General features: G+C 29.2%; 1 protein-coding gene across 3 annotated transcripts in view; it reads right to left on the reverse strand.

The window, feature by feature from the left end:
• Positions 1–1,735: 1,735 nt before the first annotated feature.
• Positions 1,736–15,025, reverse strand: part of LOC107440681 (polypeptide N-acetylgalactosaminyltransferase 11) — a 39,497-nt gene continuing 26,207 nt past the window's right edge. For all 3 annotated transcript variants that reach the window (XM_016053664.4, XM_043055196.2, XM_043055197.2), the window contains exons 9-12: positions 13,852–14,088; positions 11,441–11,542; positions 6,650–6,781; positions 1,736–3,282 (exon numbers count right to left, since the gene is read on the reverse strand). In XM_016053664.4, coding sequence (XP_015909150.1) covers positions 3,142–3,282; positions 6,650–6,781; positions 11,441–11,542; positions 13,852–14,088 — 612 coding nt within the window. In that variant the 3' untranslated portion in view covers positions 1,736–3,141. The remainder of the gene's footprint in view (positions 3,283–6,649; positions 6,782–11,440; positions 11,543–13,851; positions 14,089–15,025) is intronic.

Raw genomic sequence — 15,025 nt, forward strand, 5'->3', positions numbered from 1 at the left:
TCGCGTTCTCAAAATAATTAAAAATTGTTAAATTCTTGCGTTTTGACATCCTAAAGATCCAAGAACAGCAAATATATATATTGGCACAGAAATATCCGCTATGCTACGATCTTAAAGCTTCGAGCTGGAATGAATAACTTCAACGAGCTCAGTATCTCCAATAGTGATTACTGATTTCTTCACTAGTCGAAATAACGGCGACGACGGGTTCGGCGATTGAATGAACTTTTTGTTAAGACCGAACAAATCAGATTTAGCTACGAGCACCGAAAGACAAACGGCAGAGATAACTCTTAGTCTGACTAACTGACTCCACTGTTCTCCGTTCCCTCTTTTATATAAATTTTCACCGCAACACCAAAATTCTCGAATTGTCTCAAACACGACAGAACGTGTAGGATTCCAGAATCACCGCGTAAAGATCTCGCGAATGAAAGCCAGTCTCGAAAACTATCGCGACTGTCAGGACAGAAAGAAACCAGTCCGTAACAGTATCACGTGAATTTGGTTTCAAAAGTACAACCCTATTATAGTAAATGTTTTTTTAGTGTTCTGAGAAAGTAGGCATAAGGCAAATAAAAATATATAGTCTTTAAAAATAATAGTTCGCATAATTTCTACTAAAATTTTCATTTTTACCATTTCATCTGAGCTCAAGGGGGGAGTTTAAACCCCTAAACCCCTCCCTTGCGTACGCCACTGGCTGAAAATATATGACCCAATATATCTTTATGATCCCAATAAATTGAACAGGAAGTTTGAGGGGAAAAAAAGAGAACTTAAAACTGAAAAATGCAGAAAGTTAGCTGGCAAAAAATTTAACTATTCTATTAAATAAATTAATGAGACAAATATCCAATACTCTCCTTCCTTCTTGCTATAACCGTTCATATTTTAGATATTTTTTCATATTCACCAGTCCTTCAAAAGAATTTTTATGGACTTGAAATTATTGCAAAATGATAAACAGAAAGTGGTTTGCCCAGAAAACAGAGGTCCCATTTGAATTCAGGAGACAATTTTACATATGAATGTGCACTTCACCCAACCATGACGAGACCGATATCAGGTTTAACAGCCATGATAATTTGACCGCGGTCAGACGACATGGATAGCGAAGCTGGTACCTCTCTCTCCTAACTTCCTCACCACGATGAACGAGAGAACTTTCAGCCACACCACAGACTGAACAAGCTTCTTGAAGTATATAACATGCTGGTCATTTTTCTATAACCGTCGTTGAACATACAACCCAAATTTGGGTTTACGACTACTGATGTTCAACTACGCAGCTTTTTAATTTTGAACCCTATTCGGAAGACGAGGGAACTCCTGGATCAAGAATTGGGAGAAATTTGCTTTTGTGGAACACTTTTTGATGGAACTAACCAGCATTTGTGTTACATGGAGAGGAAGTACACGAGAGCCTAACACAGTTAGCGTGCCGGCAAGGGGACTTATAACCCATGATCCGTCTACCACTGAGGAATTCGTATCGACCAGCCATCGCTGGAACTCGATTCACCTTATTGGAAGGCAAACGCCCTTTAATTGGATACCAGGATTGAATTCTGAACCCCCAGCTCTCCACCAGTGGGGTCAGAAGCAACTTAACAGACTGTGTTACCGGAGTGTGCTATGAGAATCAGCAAGTAAGATGTCAGAGCATTTTCCATGCAGCAAAGTGCAATTAGTTTCAACAAATCATCCCTCATAATAGAAAAGAATAATCATGTGCAGCAAAATATTTTATTATATATTTTTTCAAATATGAAGTAGATAATTGACACTTTCATCAATAAAATTCTAAAACTTGTTCATAACAACAAAAAATTCGTTGGAAAAAAAAATTACATCAAAACTATCTACAAATTTCTAACAAGAAATGTATGAGTTTCTCAACAAAAAAAAATAACATGCAAAATTTTTTTAATTTAAATGCAAAAGATGAAAGAATTTTGGTATAAAAACAAAAGCACAACCACCCTAGCGCTATATTTTTGTACTACTTGTATAAAATGGGATTGAATTTGTTGGAAAAAATTTACATTAAATCTATATACCAATTTTAACACTAAACATACCATAACCGGTCAAATGACCGTTTAAGAGCTTTTGCATTGAAAATGCGCTTATCATCTTATCGTTTATGCACATTTGACCGCATGACTTTTTCTAACTATTATATACAGATAATATTCTTTTTTTTGTTTCGAATAATACTTGTCGTATACCTATTTCTACCGCAACCGGTCATTTGCCCGGAAGAACAATTTATAGCTTTAAAAGGTTATCGGATCAGAAATGACGATGTAATGCGTGTTCAACGTATTGCATTTGATGAGGTGCACATTTTTGCAAAGACTGTCGCGTAGTGAGTTCAATCAGAATAACTGTGAATTCAAATTTCAAGAAAGTACCTAAAATTTTAGATTGGCATTTTTGTGTCAGAAAAAGTGACAAAAACTAAATGTTTCGGTAAGTAGTTTATGTTTCATTTTGCTTTACTTCATTTCTAACTAACTGTTAGTTTTTACCCAAAAAAATGTCGAAACAATCAAGACAGCACAAGTTCTTAAACGAGATAATATAAACTATAAGAATAATTATAAGTATTATAATTCTTATAATTATAAGAATCATAGAAATAATAACAATTAGAAGAAATATGTTTGCGGAAAAGTACAATGAAAACATCCTGTATATGTAAAAAAATGTGTTGGGCAATGAATTAAAAATTCTTATTCTACGTGTTTGCAATGTATAAAAATTAGCAATGTATAATTTTGTTTAATTATAATAAAGTGTTTTTAGTTTATTTCCTCCCTAACATCCAAATTTCACATATTCAACCAAGAAACATCCAAGAACAACAAGAACAAAGTTCGGTCATGTAATCGAGTATGGTAGAAATAGGTATACACTAAGTATTGGTATGTTTGGTGTTAAACAAGAAATGTATGAGTTTCTTGAAAAAAAATACAAAAATGTTTCAATTTAATTATAAAAGATGAAAGAATTTTTGTATAAAAACAAAAGCACAACCACCCTAGCGCTGTAATTTTTTTTTGTACTACTTGTATAAAATGGGATTGTAAGGGATAAAAATCTATCACAGAAATTGTTTCAAAAGCACAACACTTAGGGCAGGGAATGAAATAAGAGATTCCATTTACGAGATTCTGATTGGCTACAAATGGTGAGGATAATGTATTCACCAACATTTTCTTTGTGAACACCAAGACACAGTCCTGCAGCCATATTATAAATAGGGGAGTCCACCTACAATCAAAAAAGAAGTGCACTCTTAATTTTATTCAATAAATCCTATATGCAAGGTATCTGCTACATTTAAGATTTTCAAATCCATGACCTTTCATGGCTAATTCAAGAATTATTCATGACTTACCGAAGTTACTATTGCAGAGGTGATTGTGAGTCCAACTCAAAAATCCTGAAAATTTCTTGAGTAAAATCATTAATGACTCATTTCAAAAAATTAATTACTTCATAAATTTAAATCATTGATATTTTCAGAACATTCAATTCTAAATAAATTATATACAGCATAATTTAAATGTATAAGTTTACTTTAACCTTCAATCACATTTAGTATTTTACCAGAAAAAATATTTACAAATGAAAGATGCAAAGTAAAAATTCTAGTTCTAATATTTTTAAATAAAATATACAAGAATTTTTATACATAAATGTGATCTATGAATTCTTAAAATTTTTGGACCTAGGATTTCCGGAAACTTCCGGAGCAGAGTTAGGGAAAAATCCGGAAATCTGGATTTTTTCCGGAGCACAATCACCTCTGCTATTTTCTCCAAATAATTCTCCTTTATCTGCTTAAGCACGCAGCATCGGCTTTTAACCACTGGATATCATTGTTGGCCAGTCTCAAAGCCCCCCTGGAATCGCGGGCAACTTGGCCACATTGTTGTAGTATGCAATTGAGTCCTTGCAGAAAGGCAAAAGGATTTTTCTTTTGGAAAGTTAAAAAAAAAATTCTTTTCTGCAGAATTTTCTAAGACGATTTTTTTTCCAGCGGAAATATACTCCAAAAATACTTTTTTTGTTCATCGGAAATGAAAGAAACACTCCCGATTTTTCTGTTCTCATTTGGAAATAAAAAATTTTCGACAATTACTGGCTTGCTTCAGCTAGAATTTTAAATTCATAAAATAAATAATAAATAAATTCTGAAATCGTAAAAGTTTGAAATATAATTCGCTCTAGAAATGATGTTCTTTCGTTAATTTTCTGAAAGAATACCATAATTTTTAAGGAACACCATAAGAACAATTTTTATTTTAATAAAATGTGACAGTGAGTGGGGATTTTGTTACAAAGTCAGATATTCGGAACACTATGAAATTAGGGAGGTAAATTCCACTTAAAAAATGAGATTTTTCTGCGACCTAAATCCATGATTTTCCATGATTTTTTTTTTAAATAGTTAAAATCATGACAAATTTTGTTCAATATCGAAATTCATGATTCTCCATGATTTTTTATGACTTTCCAGGTGTGCAGATACCCTGCATATGGTTGGCAAAAGAATCACTTTTAATAACTTAAAATCTAATAATCAGTTTTTCATGTAGTAAATTGCAATATCAATGGTTTGATTTTCAAATGGTGCAGAAGATAGTTCAAATTATGAAATACAACACAAAAAAATTCTCTCTTAAAATAAACATAATAATAGATTCAGAAATCACGATCTCAAAAATATTTAAAATATAGACTGAGTTTTAGCATTTGAATGTTATTTGTATATCTAAGCAAAATTAATAACTATAATTGAAAAACTAATTAGATAAATCATGTGCCTAAATATAATTTCATGCAAAAGTTATTTTTAGTACTAATTTTAAGGGAAATAAGACATTTTTTAAAACTAAATCAAAATTGTTATTTCATATTTACCTGCTTTTGACAGTATGCATATAAATGAGATAAATACACTGTGTTTTGCAATTAAGAAACATATTGATGAAATACGTTTTTACTAGCTTTGTATAAGATTATTTCTCAAAACGTATTTCATACTTGCAAATATAATATCTTGGATTTCCCTCCTAAAAATTTCAAACTTTTTTTAAAGCTGCATTTTAATATTAGTTTATTGAAAATTACAAATGTAAAAAAAATACAATGAAAACTACATTACTTATAAAAATATACATGTTACAATTTTAACAGGTTATTGTGTTCCCAAATATGAGCAAGATAGATTTAAAGAGCGTAAATGTAGATTTAAACAAATGTAGATTTAAACAAGGTAGATTTAAACATTTGAATTAACTGAGAGCTTCTTTTATTTTATAAGTGCATTCATGGGGAAAATGCAGAATCTTTCACATTTACATGAGTTTTGACATGTATTTTTATTGCAAATTTTCAAGTATACATTATCAAAATATAAAGAAATTTTAAGAAATATAAAATATTGATTTTTTTTAAAAATTCATAGAGAATTTTTTTAAGAACTTATACACATTATTTCTCTTTTTGCACAATGGTGTTTGATATCATGTCTTGCTACAAGCCCTTCAAGATTTAAAAAAGCAGTTTAAAAGAATACCCATCTAAAATAATTAAATTTATAATGTATAAATAACTACAAAAAAGTAAATTTTATTTCATTAAATTTTCATTCATTTTCATAGTTTGAGTTGAATTAAATTATAAAGCCAGGCTTAAAGACAAAAGAAAAGTTATTTCAGTTTTAAAGAAAAGCTATTTAAATTTAACAAGAACTATTTTTTCCACAAGTCCTGTTATGAATTTCAACTTCACCAAAAAAGACACTGTAATCAATTCACAAGAATTATGAATGAGATCACTTGCATGGCAGGCAATGGATTGGAATGGAAGACTTGGGAAGCCTAAGAAGTATTACCCACATTATATTGTTTTGTTATTCATTTGGCCTTTTAATTCATTAAACTATTCCACACCGCATTATCACTGAAATAAGTGCATTACATGGAAAAGTGAAAAAACTTTCACCTTTATACGAGTTTCAACATGCATTTTTAAAACAACCCTAGCAAAATAACTTGGTGGGCCCTCATTGGACCAATATTGATTAATCTTGGCTCCATAAGGGTTCGAAATTTTTCTAATATGGGCCCTATATAGAATCATCCGATATTATACTGCCACTTTACAAACAATATCGGAACTATATAGAATTGACAGATTCATCCGATATTTTATAATCATTATTCAGCCAATATAAGCCCCATATAGGTCGATATTGATACTGGATAGAACCAATATTAAAAAATCTGGACATCTCAATATCGGTCCCTCAGAGCATGTTCATGTAGGACCAATATTAAGCCAATTTCGAGCCCAACTGGGACCAAGATATAATTGTTGCTAGGGAATGTTCTAAAATATGCATATTATCGAAATATTGTAGAAGATTCTACAAATAAAATGTTGGCCGATTTCACAGCCAACTCTGTAACAACAAATATATTACTTTTTCTTTTTAAATTATGATTTTTTGACAACCAGTTTAGCTTCAAGTCCTTAGGTTTGCTCTTTTAACTGAATATCTAAACCTGATCATTAACTAGACATTTTTACTTCGGTGTAGGAACGGATGGTTAGAATATGATCTTACTGTGTCTGCGTGCCTCCAGTCTTGTGATCCACCCATTTCATGGCACTTGGACAAACGAGGGAACTGTTCACCAGCATCCAGGCAGAGAAGTTGAGCCAACCTGATATCATGTTTAGCACTCTCGTACCACATCTAATCATAAGCGTAAACAATTATTAATTATGCATAGCAAAACAGTTTTTCTTAAGTTATAGTATGCTGATGACTTGAAGTTCTTAAAAAAATGCACACAAAAAAATCAAGCCTTCAAAAGCATTGTTTTTTATATATATGTTACCGGCAAAGTTTGAAATCCATCATTCTACAGAATGCCTAAAACTAGCCGGCAATGTATGAAACGATTCATATTTCACACCCTTCCTAGGCATTCTATAGAATGCCAAATGAGAAACCCGCAAAGTATGAAATACATCTCCGATTCGTTTCGAAATGTAATGAAACGTAATTAAAAATGTCATTCAAGCCTGCCATGTTGCAACAAGTAGTTTAATTCCTTATTTTTTATATGAACATTTTGTTTCTTTTATTAAGAAAGATATAAACTATAATTTGTACAACTTTCATTTTTCTTTAAGCATTTTGAATAATTTTTTTTAAATAGCACTCTCATTATTTTTTCAGAATAACAGTTTTATTTTTGAGAAAGGCACATCTACATAATAACCTCATCAGGACGTTTTTTTCATACTTTGACAAAATAGCAAGTCATACTATAGAATGCTTTGGTATTATATACAATGCCTAGGGAAAGAATGTAATTCTTCTCATGTTTTATACCTTGCCTGAACACATTTGGCATTCTATAGAACGCTGCTGTTTCATACTTTGCCGGTAACATACAGTGAAACTCGGTAGTGACAACTTTATGTTCCACAGTAAAATGTCCGTTAACAGAGGTTGGTCATTCTTTGGGGGTTACCTTCATTGACTTCAAAATGTTATGGAGGGTACATGAATTTTCACAAATAATTTTACTCACTGTCGCTTGCGTAAATGCCACTTGTTTTGACGCCATGAAAACCGGATCAATTAATGAAGCTTAGTGTCAATGAAAATGATCTTTACTGATATAATAATGTGTAAAAATTCATTTACCAATTATGAATGATAGAACTATTTTAAATAAGTCAACAATTTTGTTTTATGTTTGAATTTGCCTTTAATTTTATATCATAATAAGTTAGCTTTAAAAAATGAGAAAAAGTTTGCTTGTTTGAAATGTTTCTTTGTTTTTAAAAAATATTTTTTTTTTCTAATTTAACTTTCAACTCTTAAAATTAATCATGGATAGCATCGTCTTCAGTGCTGCTGTAACTGCAACTTGGGGTTGATGATCTCCTTCAAAGATCATCAAAAAGAGCTCTCCAAATAAGAGTCACTCAAATATTTTGGATGCATTTTAATCTACTAATTTGTTTTGTAAATACTTTTTATTAATATTTTTCACGTTTTCTTATTTGACCTTTTCCACATTTGGTGCAGAAATTAGCATAGTCGCTGGGGAAGGTTTTGATGGTTTCTCTTAACGGTTTCCTTCAACACAATGTGTATGGAAAAAATTTCGTACCTCCCAAGTGGTCAAAAATGGAGGAGGCTTGTACACAGAGGTGGTCTTTTCTGAAGATTTCACTGTATGTATATATATCATAACTTGAACTATACACTTAATGTAGGGGGAAACTAATGGTCAATACTGGCCACAAGGCAACTCAATTGAAGTAAATTGTATTTAAAAAAATTGGCTGCCAGTTGCCACCGGTGTCTTGGGATATTCATTCACTTTTAGATGCACCTGGATAATTTTTGTCCGCACATGCGCTGTATAAAGCAACTACTTCAATTACTCTTATCTGGCGCAGTTTTTATTATTATTTTTTTAATTTTAAAGCAATAATTTCGTTATCAGTTTAAAATTGATTCAAACGCTTTGTTTAATTAATTTTTTTAAATATTTAAGCTATAGAAAAAGTGGCACTAGACCTAGTAGTATATATTTCGGACAATTACCAAAGGTCTAGTCATACTAGGTCTGGTTAAGTGCCATTGCCCGGTACACATTTGCCTGGTATATTCTACACTGATGTTTTTTTAAGATTCAGTGCCACTGCCAGGTATACATTTGGCCGGTATACCCTACACTAATGTTTTTTTAAGGTCAAGTGCCACTGTCCGGTATACATTTGCCCGGTATGCCCTACACTGATGTTTTTTTATAGGTTCAGTGCCACTGCCCGGTATACCCTACACTGATATTTTCTTAAAGTCAANGTATATATTTGCCCGTTACTCCAAACACTGATGTTTGTTCTAATCTATCGTCAGTAAGTATTAAAATATCGAATAAATGTAATTATATCCACAAATAAATTCATATCAAATTGCATGCAATAAATATTTCGGACATACACCAAAGCGACTAATTTGATTGTCAACATTCACCGGTGAAAGTCAACAACCACAGAATTCGGTCATTCACAGTAACATGCACATCATTTACATTATAACCTCATCAGGACAATTATTTCATACTTTGCCTAAATAGCATCTGGCATTTCAAAAAATAAAAATAATTTGTTTTGTTGGCGATGATCTCGTAAGGTAATAAAGAATCATGCATAGCACAGGTAAGGATGATATTAACCTCGAAGGAAAAGTGGATGAATACCCCAAGGAATCGTTGCCACCAGATTACCACTTTTTGTTGAAAATATACCCCAAGTGCACATTATTTTAATTTTTAAATAAATATCAAATTATATTATGAACATTTTAAAACATTCTGAAAACTACTTTATTTATCAATTGCTTAAAATCAGTTTCTGCTTCAAATTTATCGGTTTCTTAATTTAGCAATAAGCCTTGCAATGCTTTCCACATTTCAAAAAATGTTCAAAAGAATTGCCTAACAGTTTTTTATTCATTTAAATTTTCCAATTTTTAAAAAATGATCTCAACTAAAAATACTACAACTGACCAGTAGCAATATTTCCTTACTTTGCCCTATAATATTTTATAAAAAAAAAAATAAGGTAATAATTAAATAGTATACAAGTTATGAATAAAATAAATTGTAACTTAACAAGATTCATACAGCATTAATTTTTAGATACAGTTTTCAAATAATTAACGTTGCATTTTCAAATGTTTTTTGATACTCCTAAAATTGAGAAACAGCCGACAACTCAAATTCAAATTCTTATATCGATAAAAATTCTGTTTAACATTGACACTTGTAATAGAAGAATATTTAAAATAATAAAAACCAATGCAAATTTATGAAAAATCACAAGTAAAATGATTAAAATAAAAAATATAATTCAAAATTCATGAAAATGTATTAAAAAAGGAAGAAAAAAAATCTAAAAAGACTTTTAACACCCTAAAAAGAAAACGACCAAAATGTAAGAAATGCAAAAAATAAATTAATTATCAACATCCTAGTCTTGGTTGTTAGAAAAGTAAACGGTATACAGAATAAACATTTTTAAATATTTGCTTACAAAGTTAAGAGTGTCAAAATGCTAAGGAATGATTTTTGATGAAGAATTTGGATACATAGATCAAGGGAAGTGTTTAACAAACAATTTGTACAGTTTTAATGTACAATAAGCAAATGTGTAGTGGGGGTTTTTTATAGGAGAAAGACTACTGCAAATTACTAACGCATATTTGTACAATGAATTTTTAAATTTGCACATTTTTGTTAGAAACCCTAATCCATAGCATTTTTTTCTCCCTTTAAAATTAGTAAAGTAATCAATATTAATTACAATTTTTTAAAAAAATTTCAAATTGTAGTATTTTGCATGATACAAAATTATGTTGTTACTTACAAAGTTATGGCCAATTATATTAAAAATCATTCTTGGATTTACAACTATTAACCTTTTTTAAAAACTGCTATAAAATGCTTAAAAAAAATAATAATAATTGTTCAGTATTTTGCGTGATACAAAATTATGTTGTTACTTACAAAATTATACTAAACGAAACAACAAAATGAAGACGTTTTCTAATTCACAATTGCTTTGATAAGAATTTCGTAATTCTTTTCTTCATTTGGTTGGAACAGTACTCCTACTTTGGGATATTCACAATTTCATTACAAATTTTTAAAAAAAAGGTTATTTTATTAGAAAAATATAAAAATGTAAACAGGAACTGTTTGCTAATTATTAAAAATTACTAAACTCTGAGAGTTTTAAACTTCAAAAAGGGATTTGAACCCCATGAATCCTTGCTCAGATCATAGGTCATATAATCTAAACTGAAGACAAATTTAAATAAATTCATAAATGATTCTTATATGCACAGTGAAAAAGGTGACTAACATTGAAAAATAAGGCACCAAAAGAATGCAGTAATATTAAAATGGCACACTTTTTAAATGGTTTATTTTGCAATGAGTCTCATTTTAAGAGTTTTTCTTGACATCGAAAACTGATTTACAGCTTTAACAGAGCTCAAAATTGACAGTTCATCGTGGACTGCTAAAACTTGGCTAGGACCACCATAAAATAGTTACTAGAGATCCCCTGAATGAATGTAAAAGGATGTTATATTGTTTTAGTTCCTTGATTTTTATTTCATTTTCAGGTGTGTATTTTTGTCCCTAAATAGCACACATCAAGCGTCATCATTACTTACTCTTTGTATAATCATTTTTCTTCAAAAAAAAATGATATATTAGAGATATGTAAAATGGACCAGTTAATATATTTTAATTACTGGACCAGACACTAAATTTCTACCCTTGTTAAGGAAGAGTAGGAAAATGAAATTAAAAATCACCTGACGTTTCAGTTTTGAGCACTTTTGAAGAATGAGCAAAGAACCTTTTGTAGTGACATCATCTTCTGATTCAATACACAATTCAGTGCCTGTCAGTTGAATCTAAAGAAAACAATAAAAGACAACATCTCTCTTAAAAGTTACTTTTTAAACCTTTGTTTAAGATGAAATACAAAAAGTATACATTAAGACGTCATAAATTTATACAATAAAACCTTAGGTTAGGTTATGAATGTTTTACTAGATGAGAAAATTTTTTGAAGGAATTTTAACTTCGAAAATAAGTGATAATAAACTATACTGCAACATGATAAGATAACCAATAAACAGGGATGGCAAGTTTCTTGCACAATGGGAAAAATACCTCTGTGATGCCACAATAGGCATTACATATTTCCTAGATTTAAAAATGTCTTTAATGACTCAAACTTATTTTTTAATCATTATCAATCGAATTATATTTGAATCAAATCACTTAACTAATCGATTTAATTTAAATATAATTCGAAAATATATAAATCAAATAATAATGAAAATATATGTATATATCAAATTATAAAACAATTTTTAAAGCGTTAATAATTGCAATTTATTTTAAATTATATTTTCAAGCTATTTAATATACCATTTTTAAATGTGAAAACTAAAAAGCAACAATAGGGAACAAAAATTAATTTAGTGAATAATTTAAAAAAATTTAAATAACAGTAACCCTTCAAGTAGCAGGCATACCTGCCAACTTTTACGCAATTGGCGTAAAATTTTATTTTTATATTTAAAGTGGTAGTAAAATGTAAGCTTTCTATAATTCCTTGCATTTATAATCTTTTTGTCTTTTTATATTTTTAAAAAAATTAAGCATATATTAATTAATAATACTATCATAGTAGTCCGTCTAAACTTTATCAAAACACAGCGTATATTTCTGCTTAAAATTGTCACTTTTCCATTTCACTACCACTGAGGAAAATCATACTCAAAAGGACTAAAAGTTGACAGGTATGAGCAGAGCATAGCATAGCATAGCATATTTCATAATAAATAAGAAGAGCTTCTAAAACAACAAATTAACTAACAAATCCCATTTGTTATTATTCAACAAATTTATTGTTATTATTTGTACAAATTAATTATTATTATTAATTATTCAACAAATCCAATAACATACTGAGTTTTATAATAAATTTCTGTTTCTGAATATTCAAACAGAGTTTTAAGTAATACGAGGAATATATTTTAAAATCCTGTAAAAATATATAAACAATAGAAAAATAACTATCTTCATAAATAGATTTGATGAAAAAAATGGTTTTATATAACTTTTTATGGTTTTATATAACTTTTGATTTGATTCAAAGTAAGATATTTGTAACACTTATTGCTAAACCATTGTATAGGTTATTTTTGCTTTCTTCCATTTTATCCTATTTCTTAGAGTGCACTGGAAGATATATGTTTCTTTTGCACTAAATACCCAGCCTATTCACAAACTAGTACATATTTCGATATTCAGCTTCTTTGAATGATGCTATATTTGAATTATTGTTCAGCTTCCTTTGTTAATCTGGCTTTCCAGATAATTATTTTGGTAAACACAGTATATTCACCATTAAATGTGAAAGTTAATATAAGACTTGTTTTATAGATAAAATATTGTTACTAATACAATATTTTGAAGTTGAAACCTTCTCAAAACAGGTGTAAGATTTATGTACACATTAGTGTTTTAAAATTCAAAAAAGTTTTTAAAAGATTTAAAACATTTAATATCAGAAACCTATGTCTCAAATATCTTTTAAAAATCTGAAGGAAATTATTGTATAGCTTAAGTAAGTCAATATTTTTTGCATCTTAATAACTAAAAAAATTTAAAATATCCTAAAATTATTTTTAGTGTACAGGCCCTTTGATGAATCTTATCATTGGAACAAGGCATAGCTGATTTTTTCTTTTTAATATTACTCAAATTATCATTTTTAAATTCCTTGGCCAAAATTATTATGCATGTAAGAGTACTATTATGAGCCAAATACTATAAAATCTAATTATCTAGAATTTCAAAAGCAGTAAAACCTACCATAAACTTTAAAAAAAGCAGATTAAGAAAAGAAAAAGTAAGCATAAATTGAAATAGACTAAGGTCACACTGCACTAAAATTCCCAATCATTTCAAAATTTCAAGTCTTAATTTATAGCAAATTACCTTTTTGCCTAAAAGGGAGACAGAAGATGTACAAGAAAAGGGGTAAAAGACAAAGAGATAATGGAAAATAAAATTTAAAAAAAAAGGTTGAGGTGGGGAAAAAATGCTTTTATTTAATATGTAATTATTACACGTTTGCTTCCTTTTGCTGAAAATAAGAAATTTTTTATTTTATTTATCTAAAAATGAGATACAAAAAGAGAAATACCTGATATCTAAATAATATTTCAGTGGTTGAATGCTTCCACTGATTCTTCATCTGAGCAAGGTGAGCTTTTTTTTCTGAAAGGTTTGTTTTGACTTGTGGTGGACCAAGTTCAGGATAGATAGTCTTCATGTACCAATCAAAAGATTTACACTGAAGATTCTTCCTTAAATCAAGGCGGCTCGAAATATCACCATAACTCTTATTTCGTGCATCTGGTCTGACTTTGAAAAAGTTTTCCTAGGTGAGATTATGCATACATATAATACACTATGTAGTTAAAAATCTTAAAATTTCCAGGTCCCTGTTTTGTTTTTTTCTTATAAAGTGCAGTATGTGTACAAGAAAAGTGCCTGTATTATCAAATATTTCATTAAATGTGTCATTTTTTTAACATATCATCTTGAAGAAAAAAATTATTTTATTTTTTTATGTTTTGCAACAACATTAATTTTTAAAAAATTAAAATATGTGGAGAAAATAATATGTTTAGCTTGTCGAACATATTGTTTTTATGGAATAAAACTTTTTTAATGTGTTACTTTAAGTAGTATTTCCTCTAAGTGTACCTACAAAATGGCAAAAACAGAGTGACCAATAAATTCATTTAGAAAAGGAAAACCATTTCAGGTAATTATATATCAATAAACTTTTATAATTACAGTGGCTCCCAAAAGTATTTCTTCACTTTTAACTTTTATTGAAATGGGAAATAAAAATTCATTAATTAAAATGAATATTTCAAAATGGGTATTTGATAACAAGATGTATAATCAATTCTTAGCAAAACTGCATGGAATATTTTAAAAACAAAGCAAAAGTTAGTTTTTAAGATATCAATAATCAAACAGTAACAAAAATTTTACACAACGAAAGTCATTGTACAGTTAAAGGCTTTCGGTATTTCAGAATAAAAATTATCGTCAATTGCTTTAAATTCCTTTTATTTAATTATTTTTCATTTAATTATTTATTTGCAATTTAGTATCAAACTTATGATAACAAAATTATACTTAAATTTTTGCTTGCTAATTCCGTATTATTTTATTTTATCATTTAAAAAATGGCTTGAGGTTGTAATAAAACAATAGACCAAATTTGATTATTTTTCATCAGAAGAGGTAAATCAGTAATAAATATTTGAAATTAGCTTATTCTATTCAATTGTACTGTGCAA

Source organism: Parasteatoda tepidariorum, chromosome 2, assembly GCF_043381705.1.
Source record: "Parasteatoda tepidariorum isolate YZ-2023 chromosome 2, CAS_Ptep_4.0, whole genome shotgun sequence".
Lineage (NCBI taxonomy): Eukaryota > Metazoa > Arthropoda > Arachnida > Araneae > Theridiidae > Parasteatoda > Parasteatoda tepidariorum.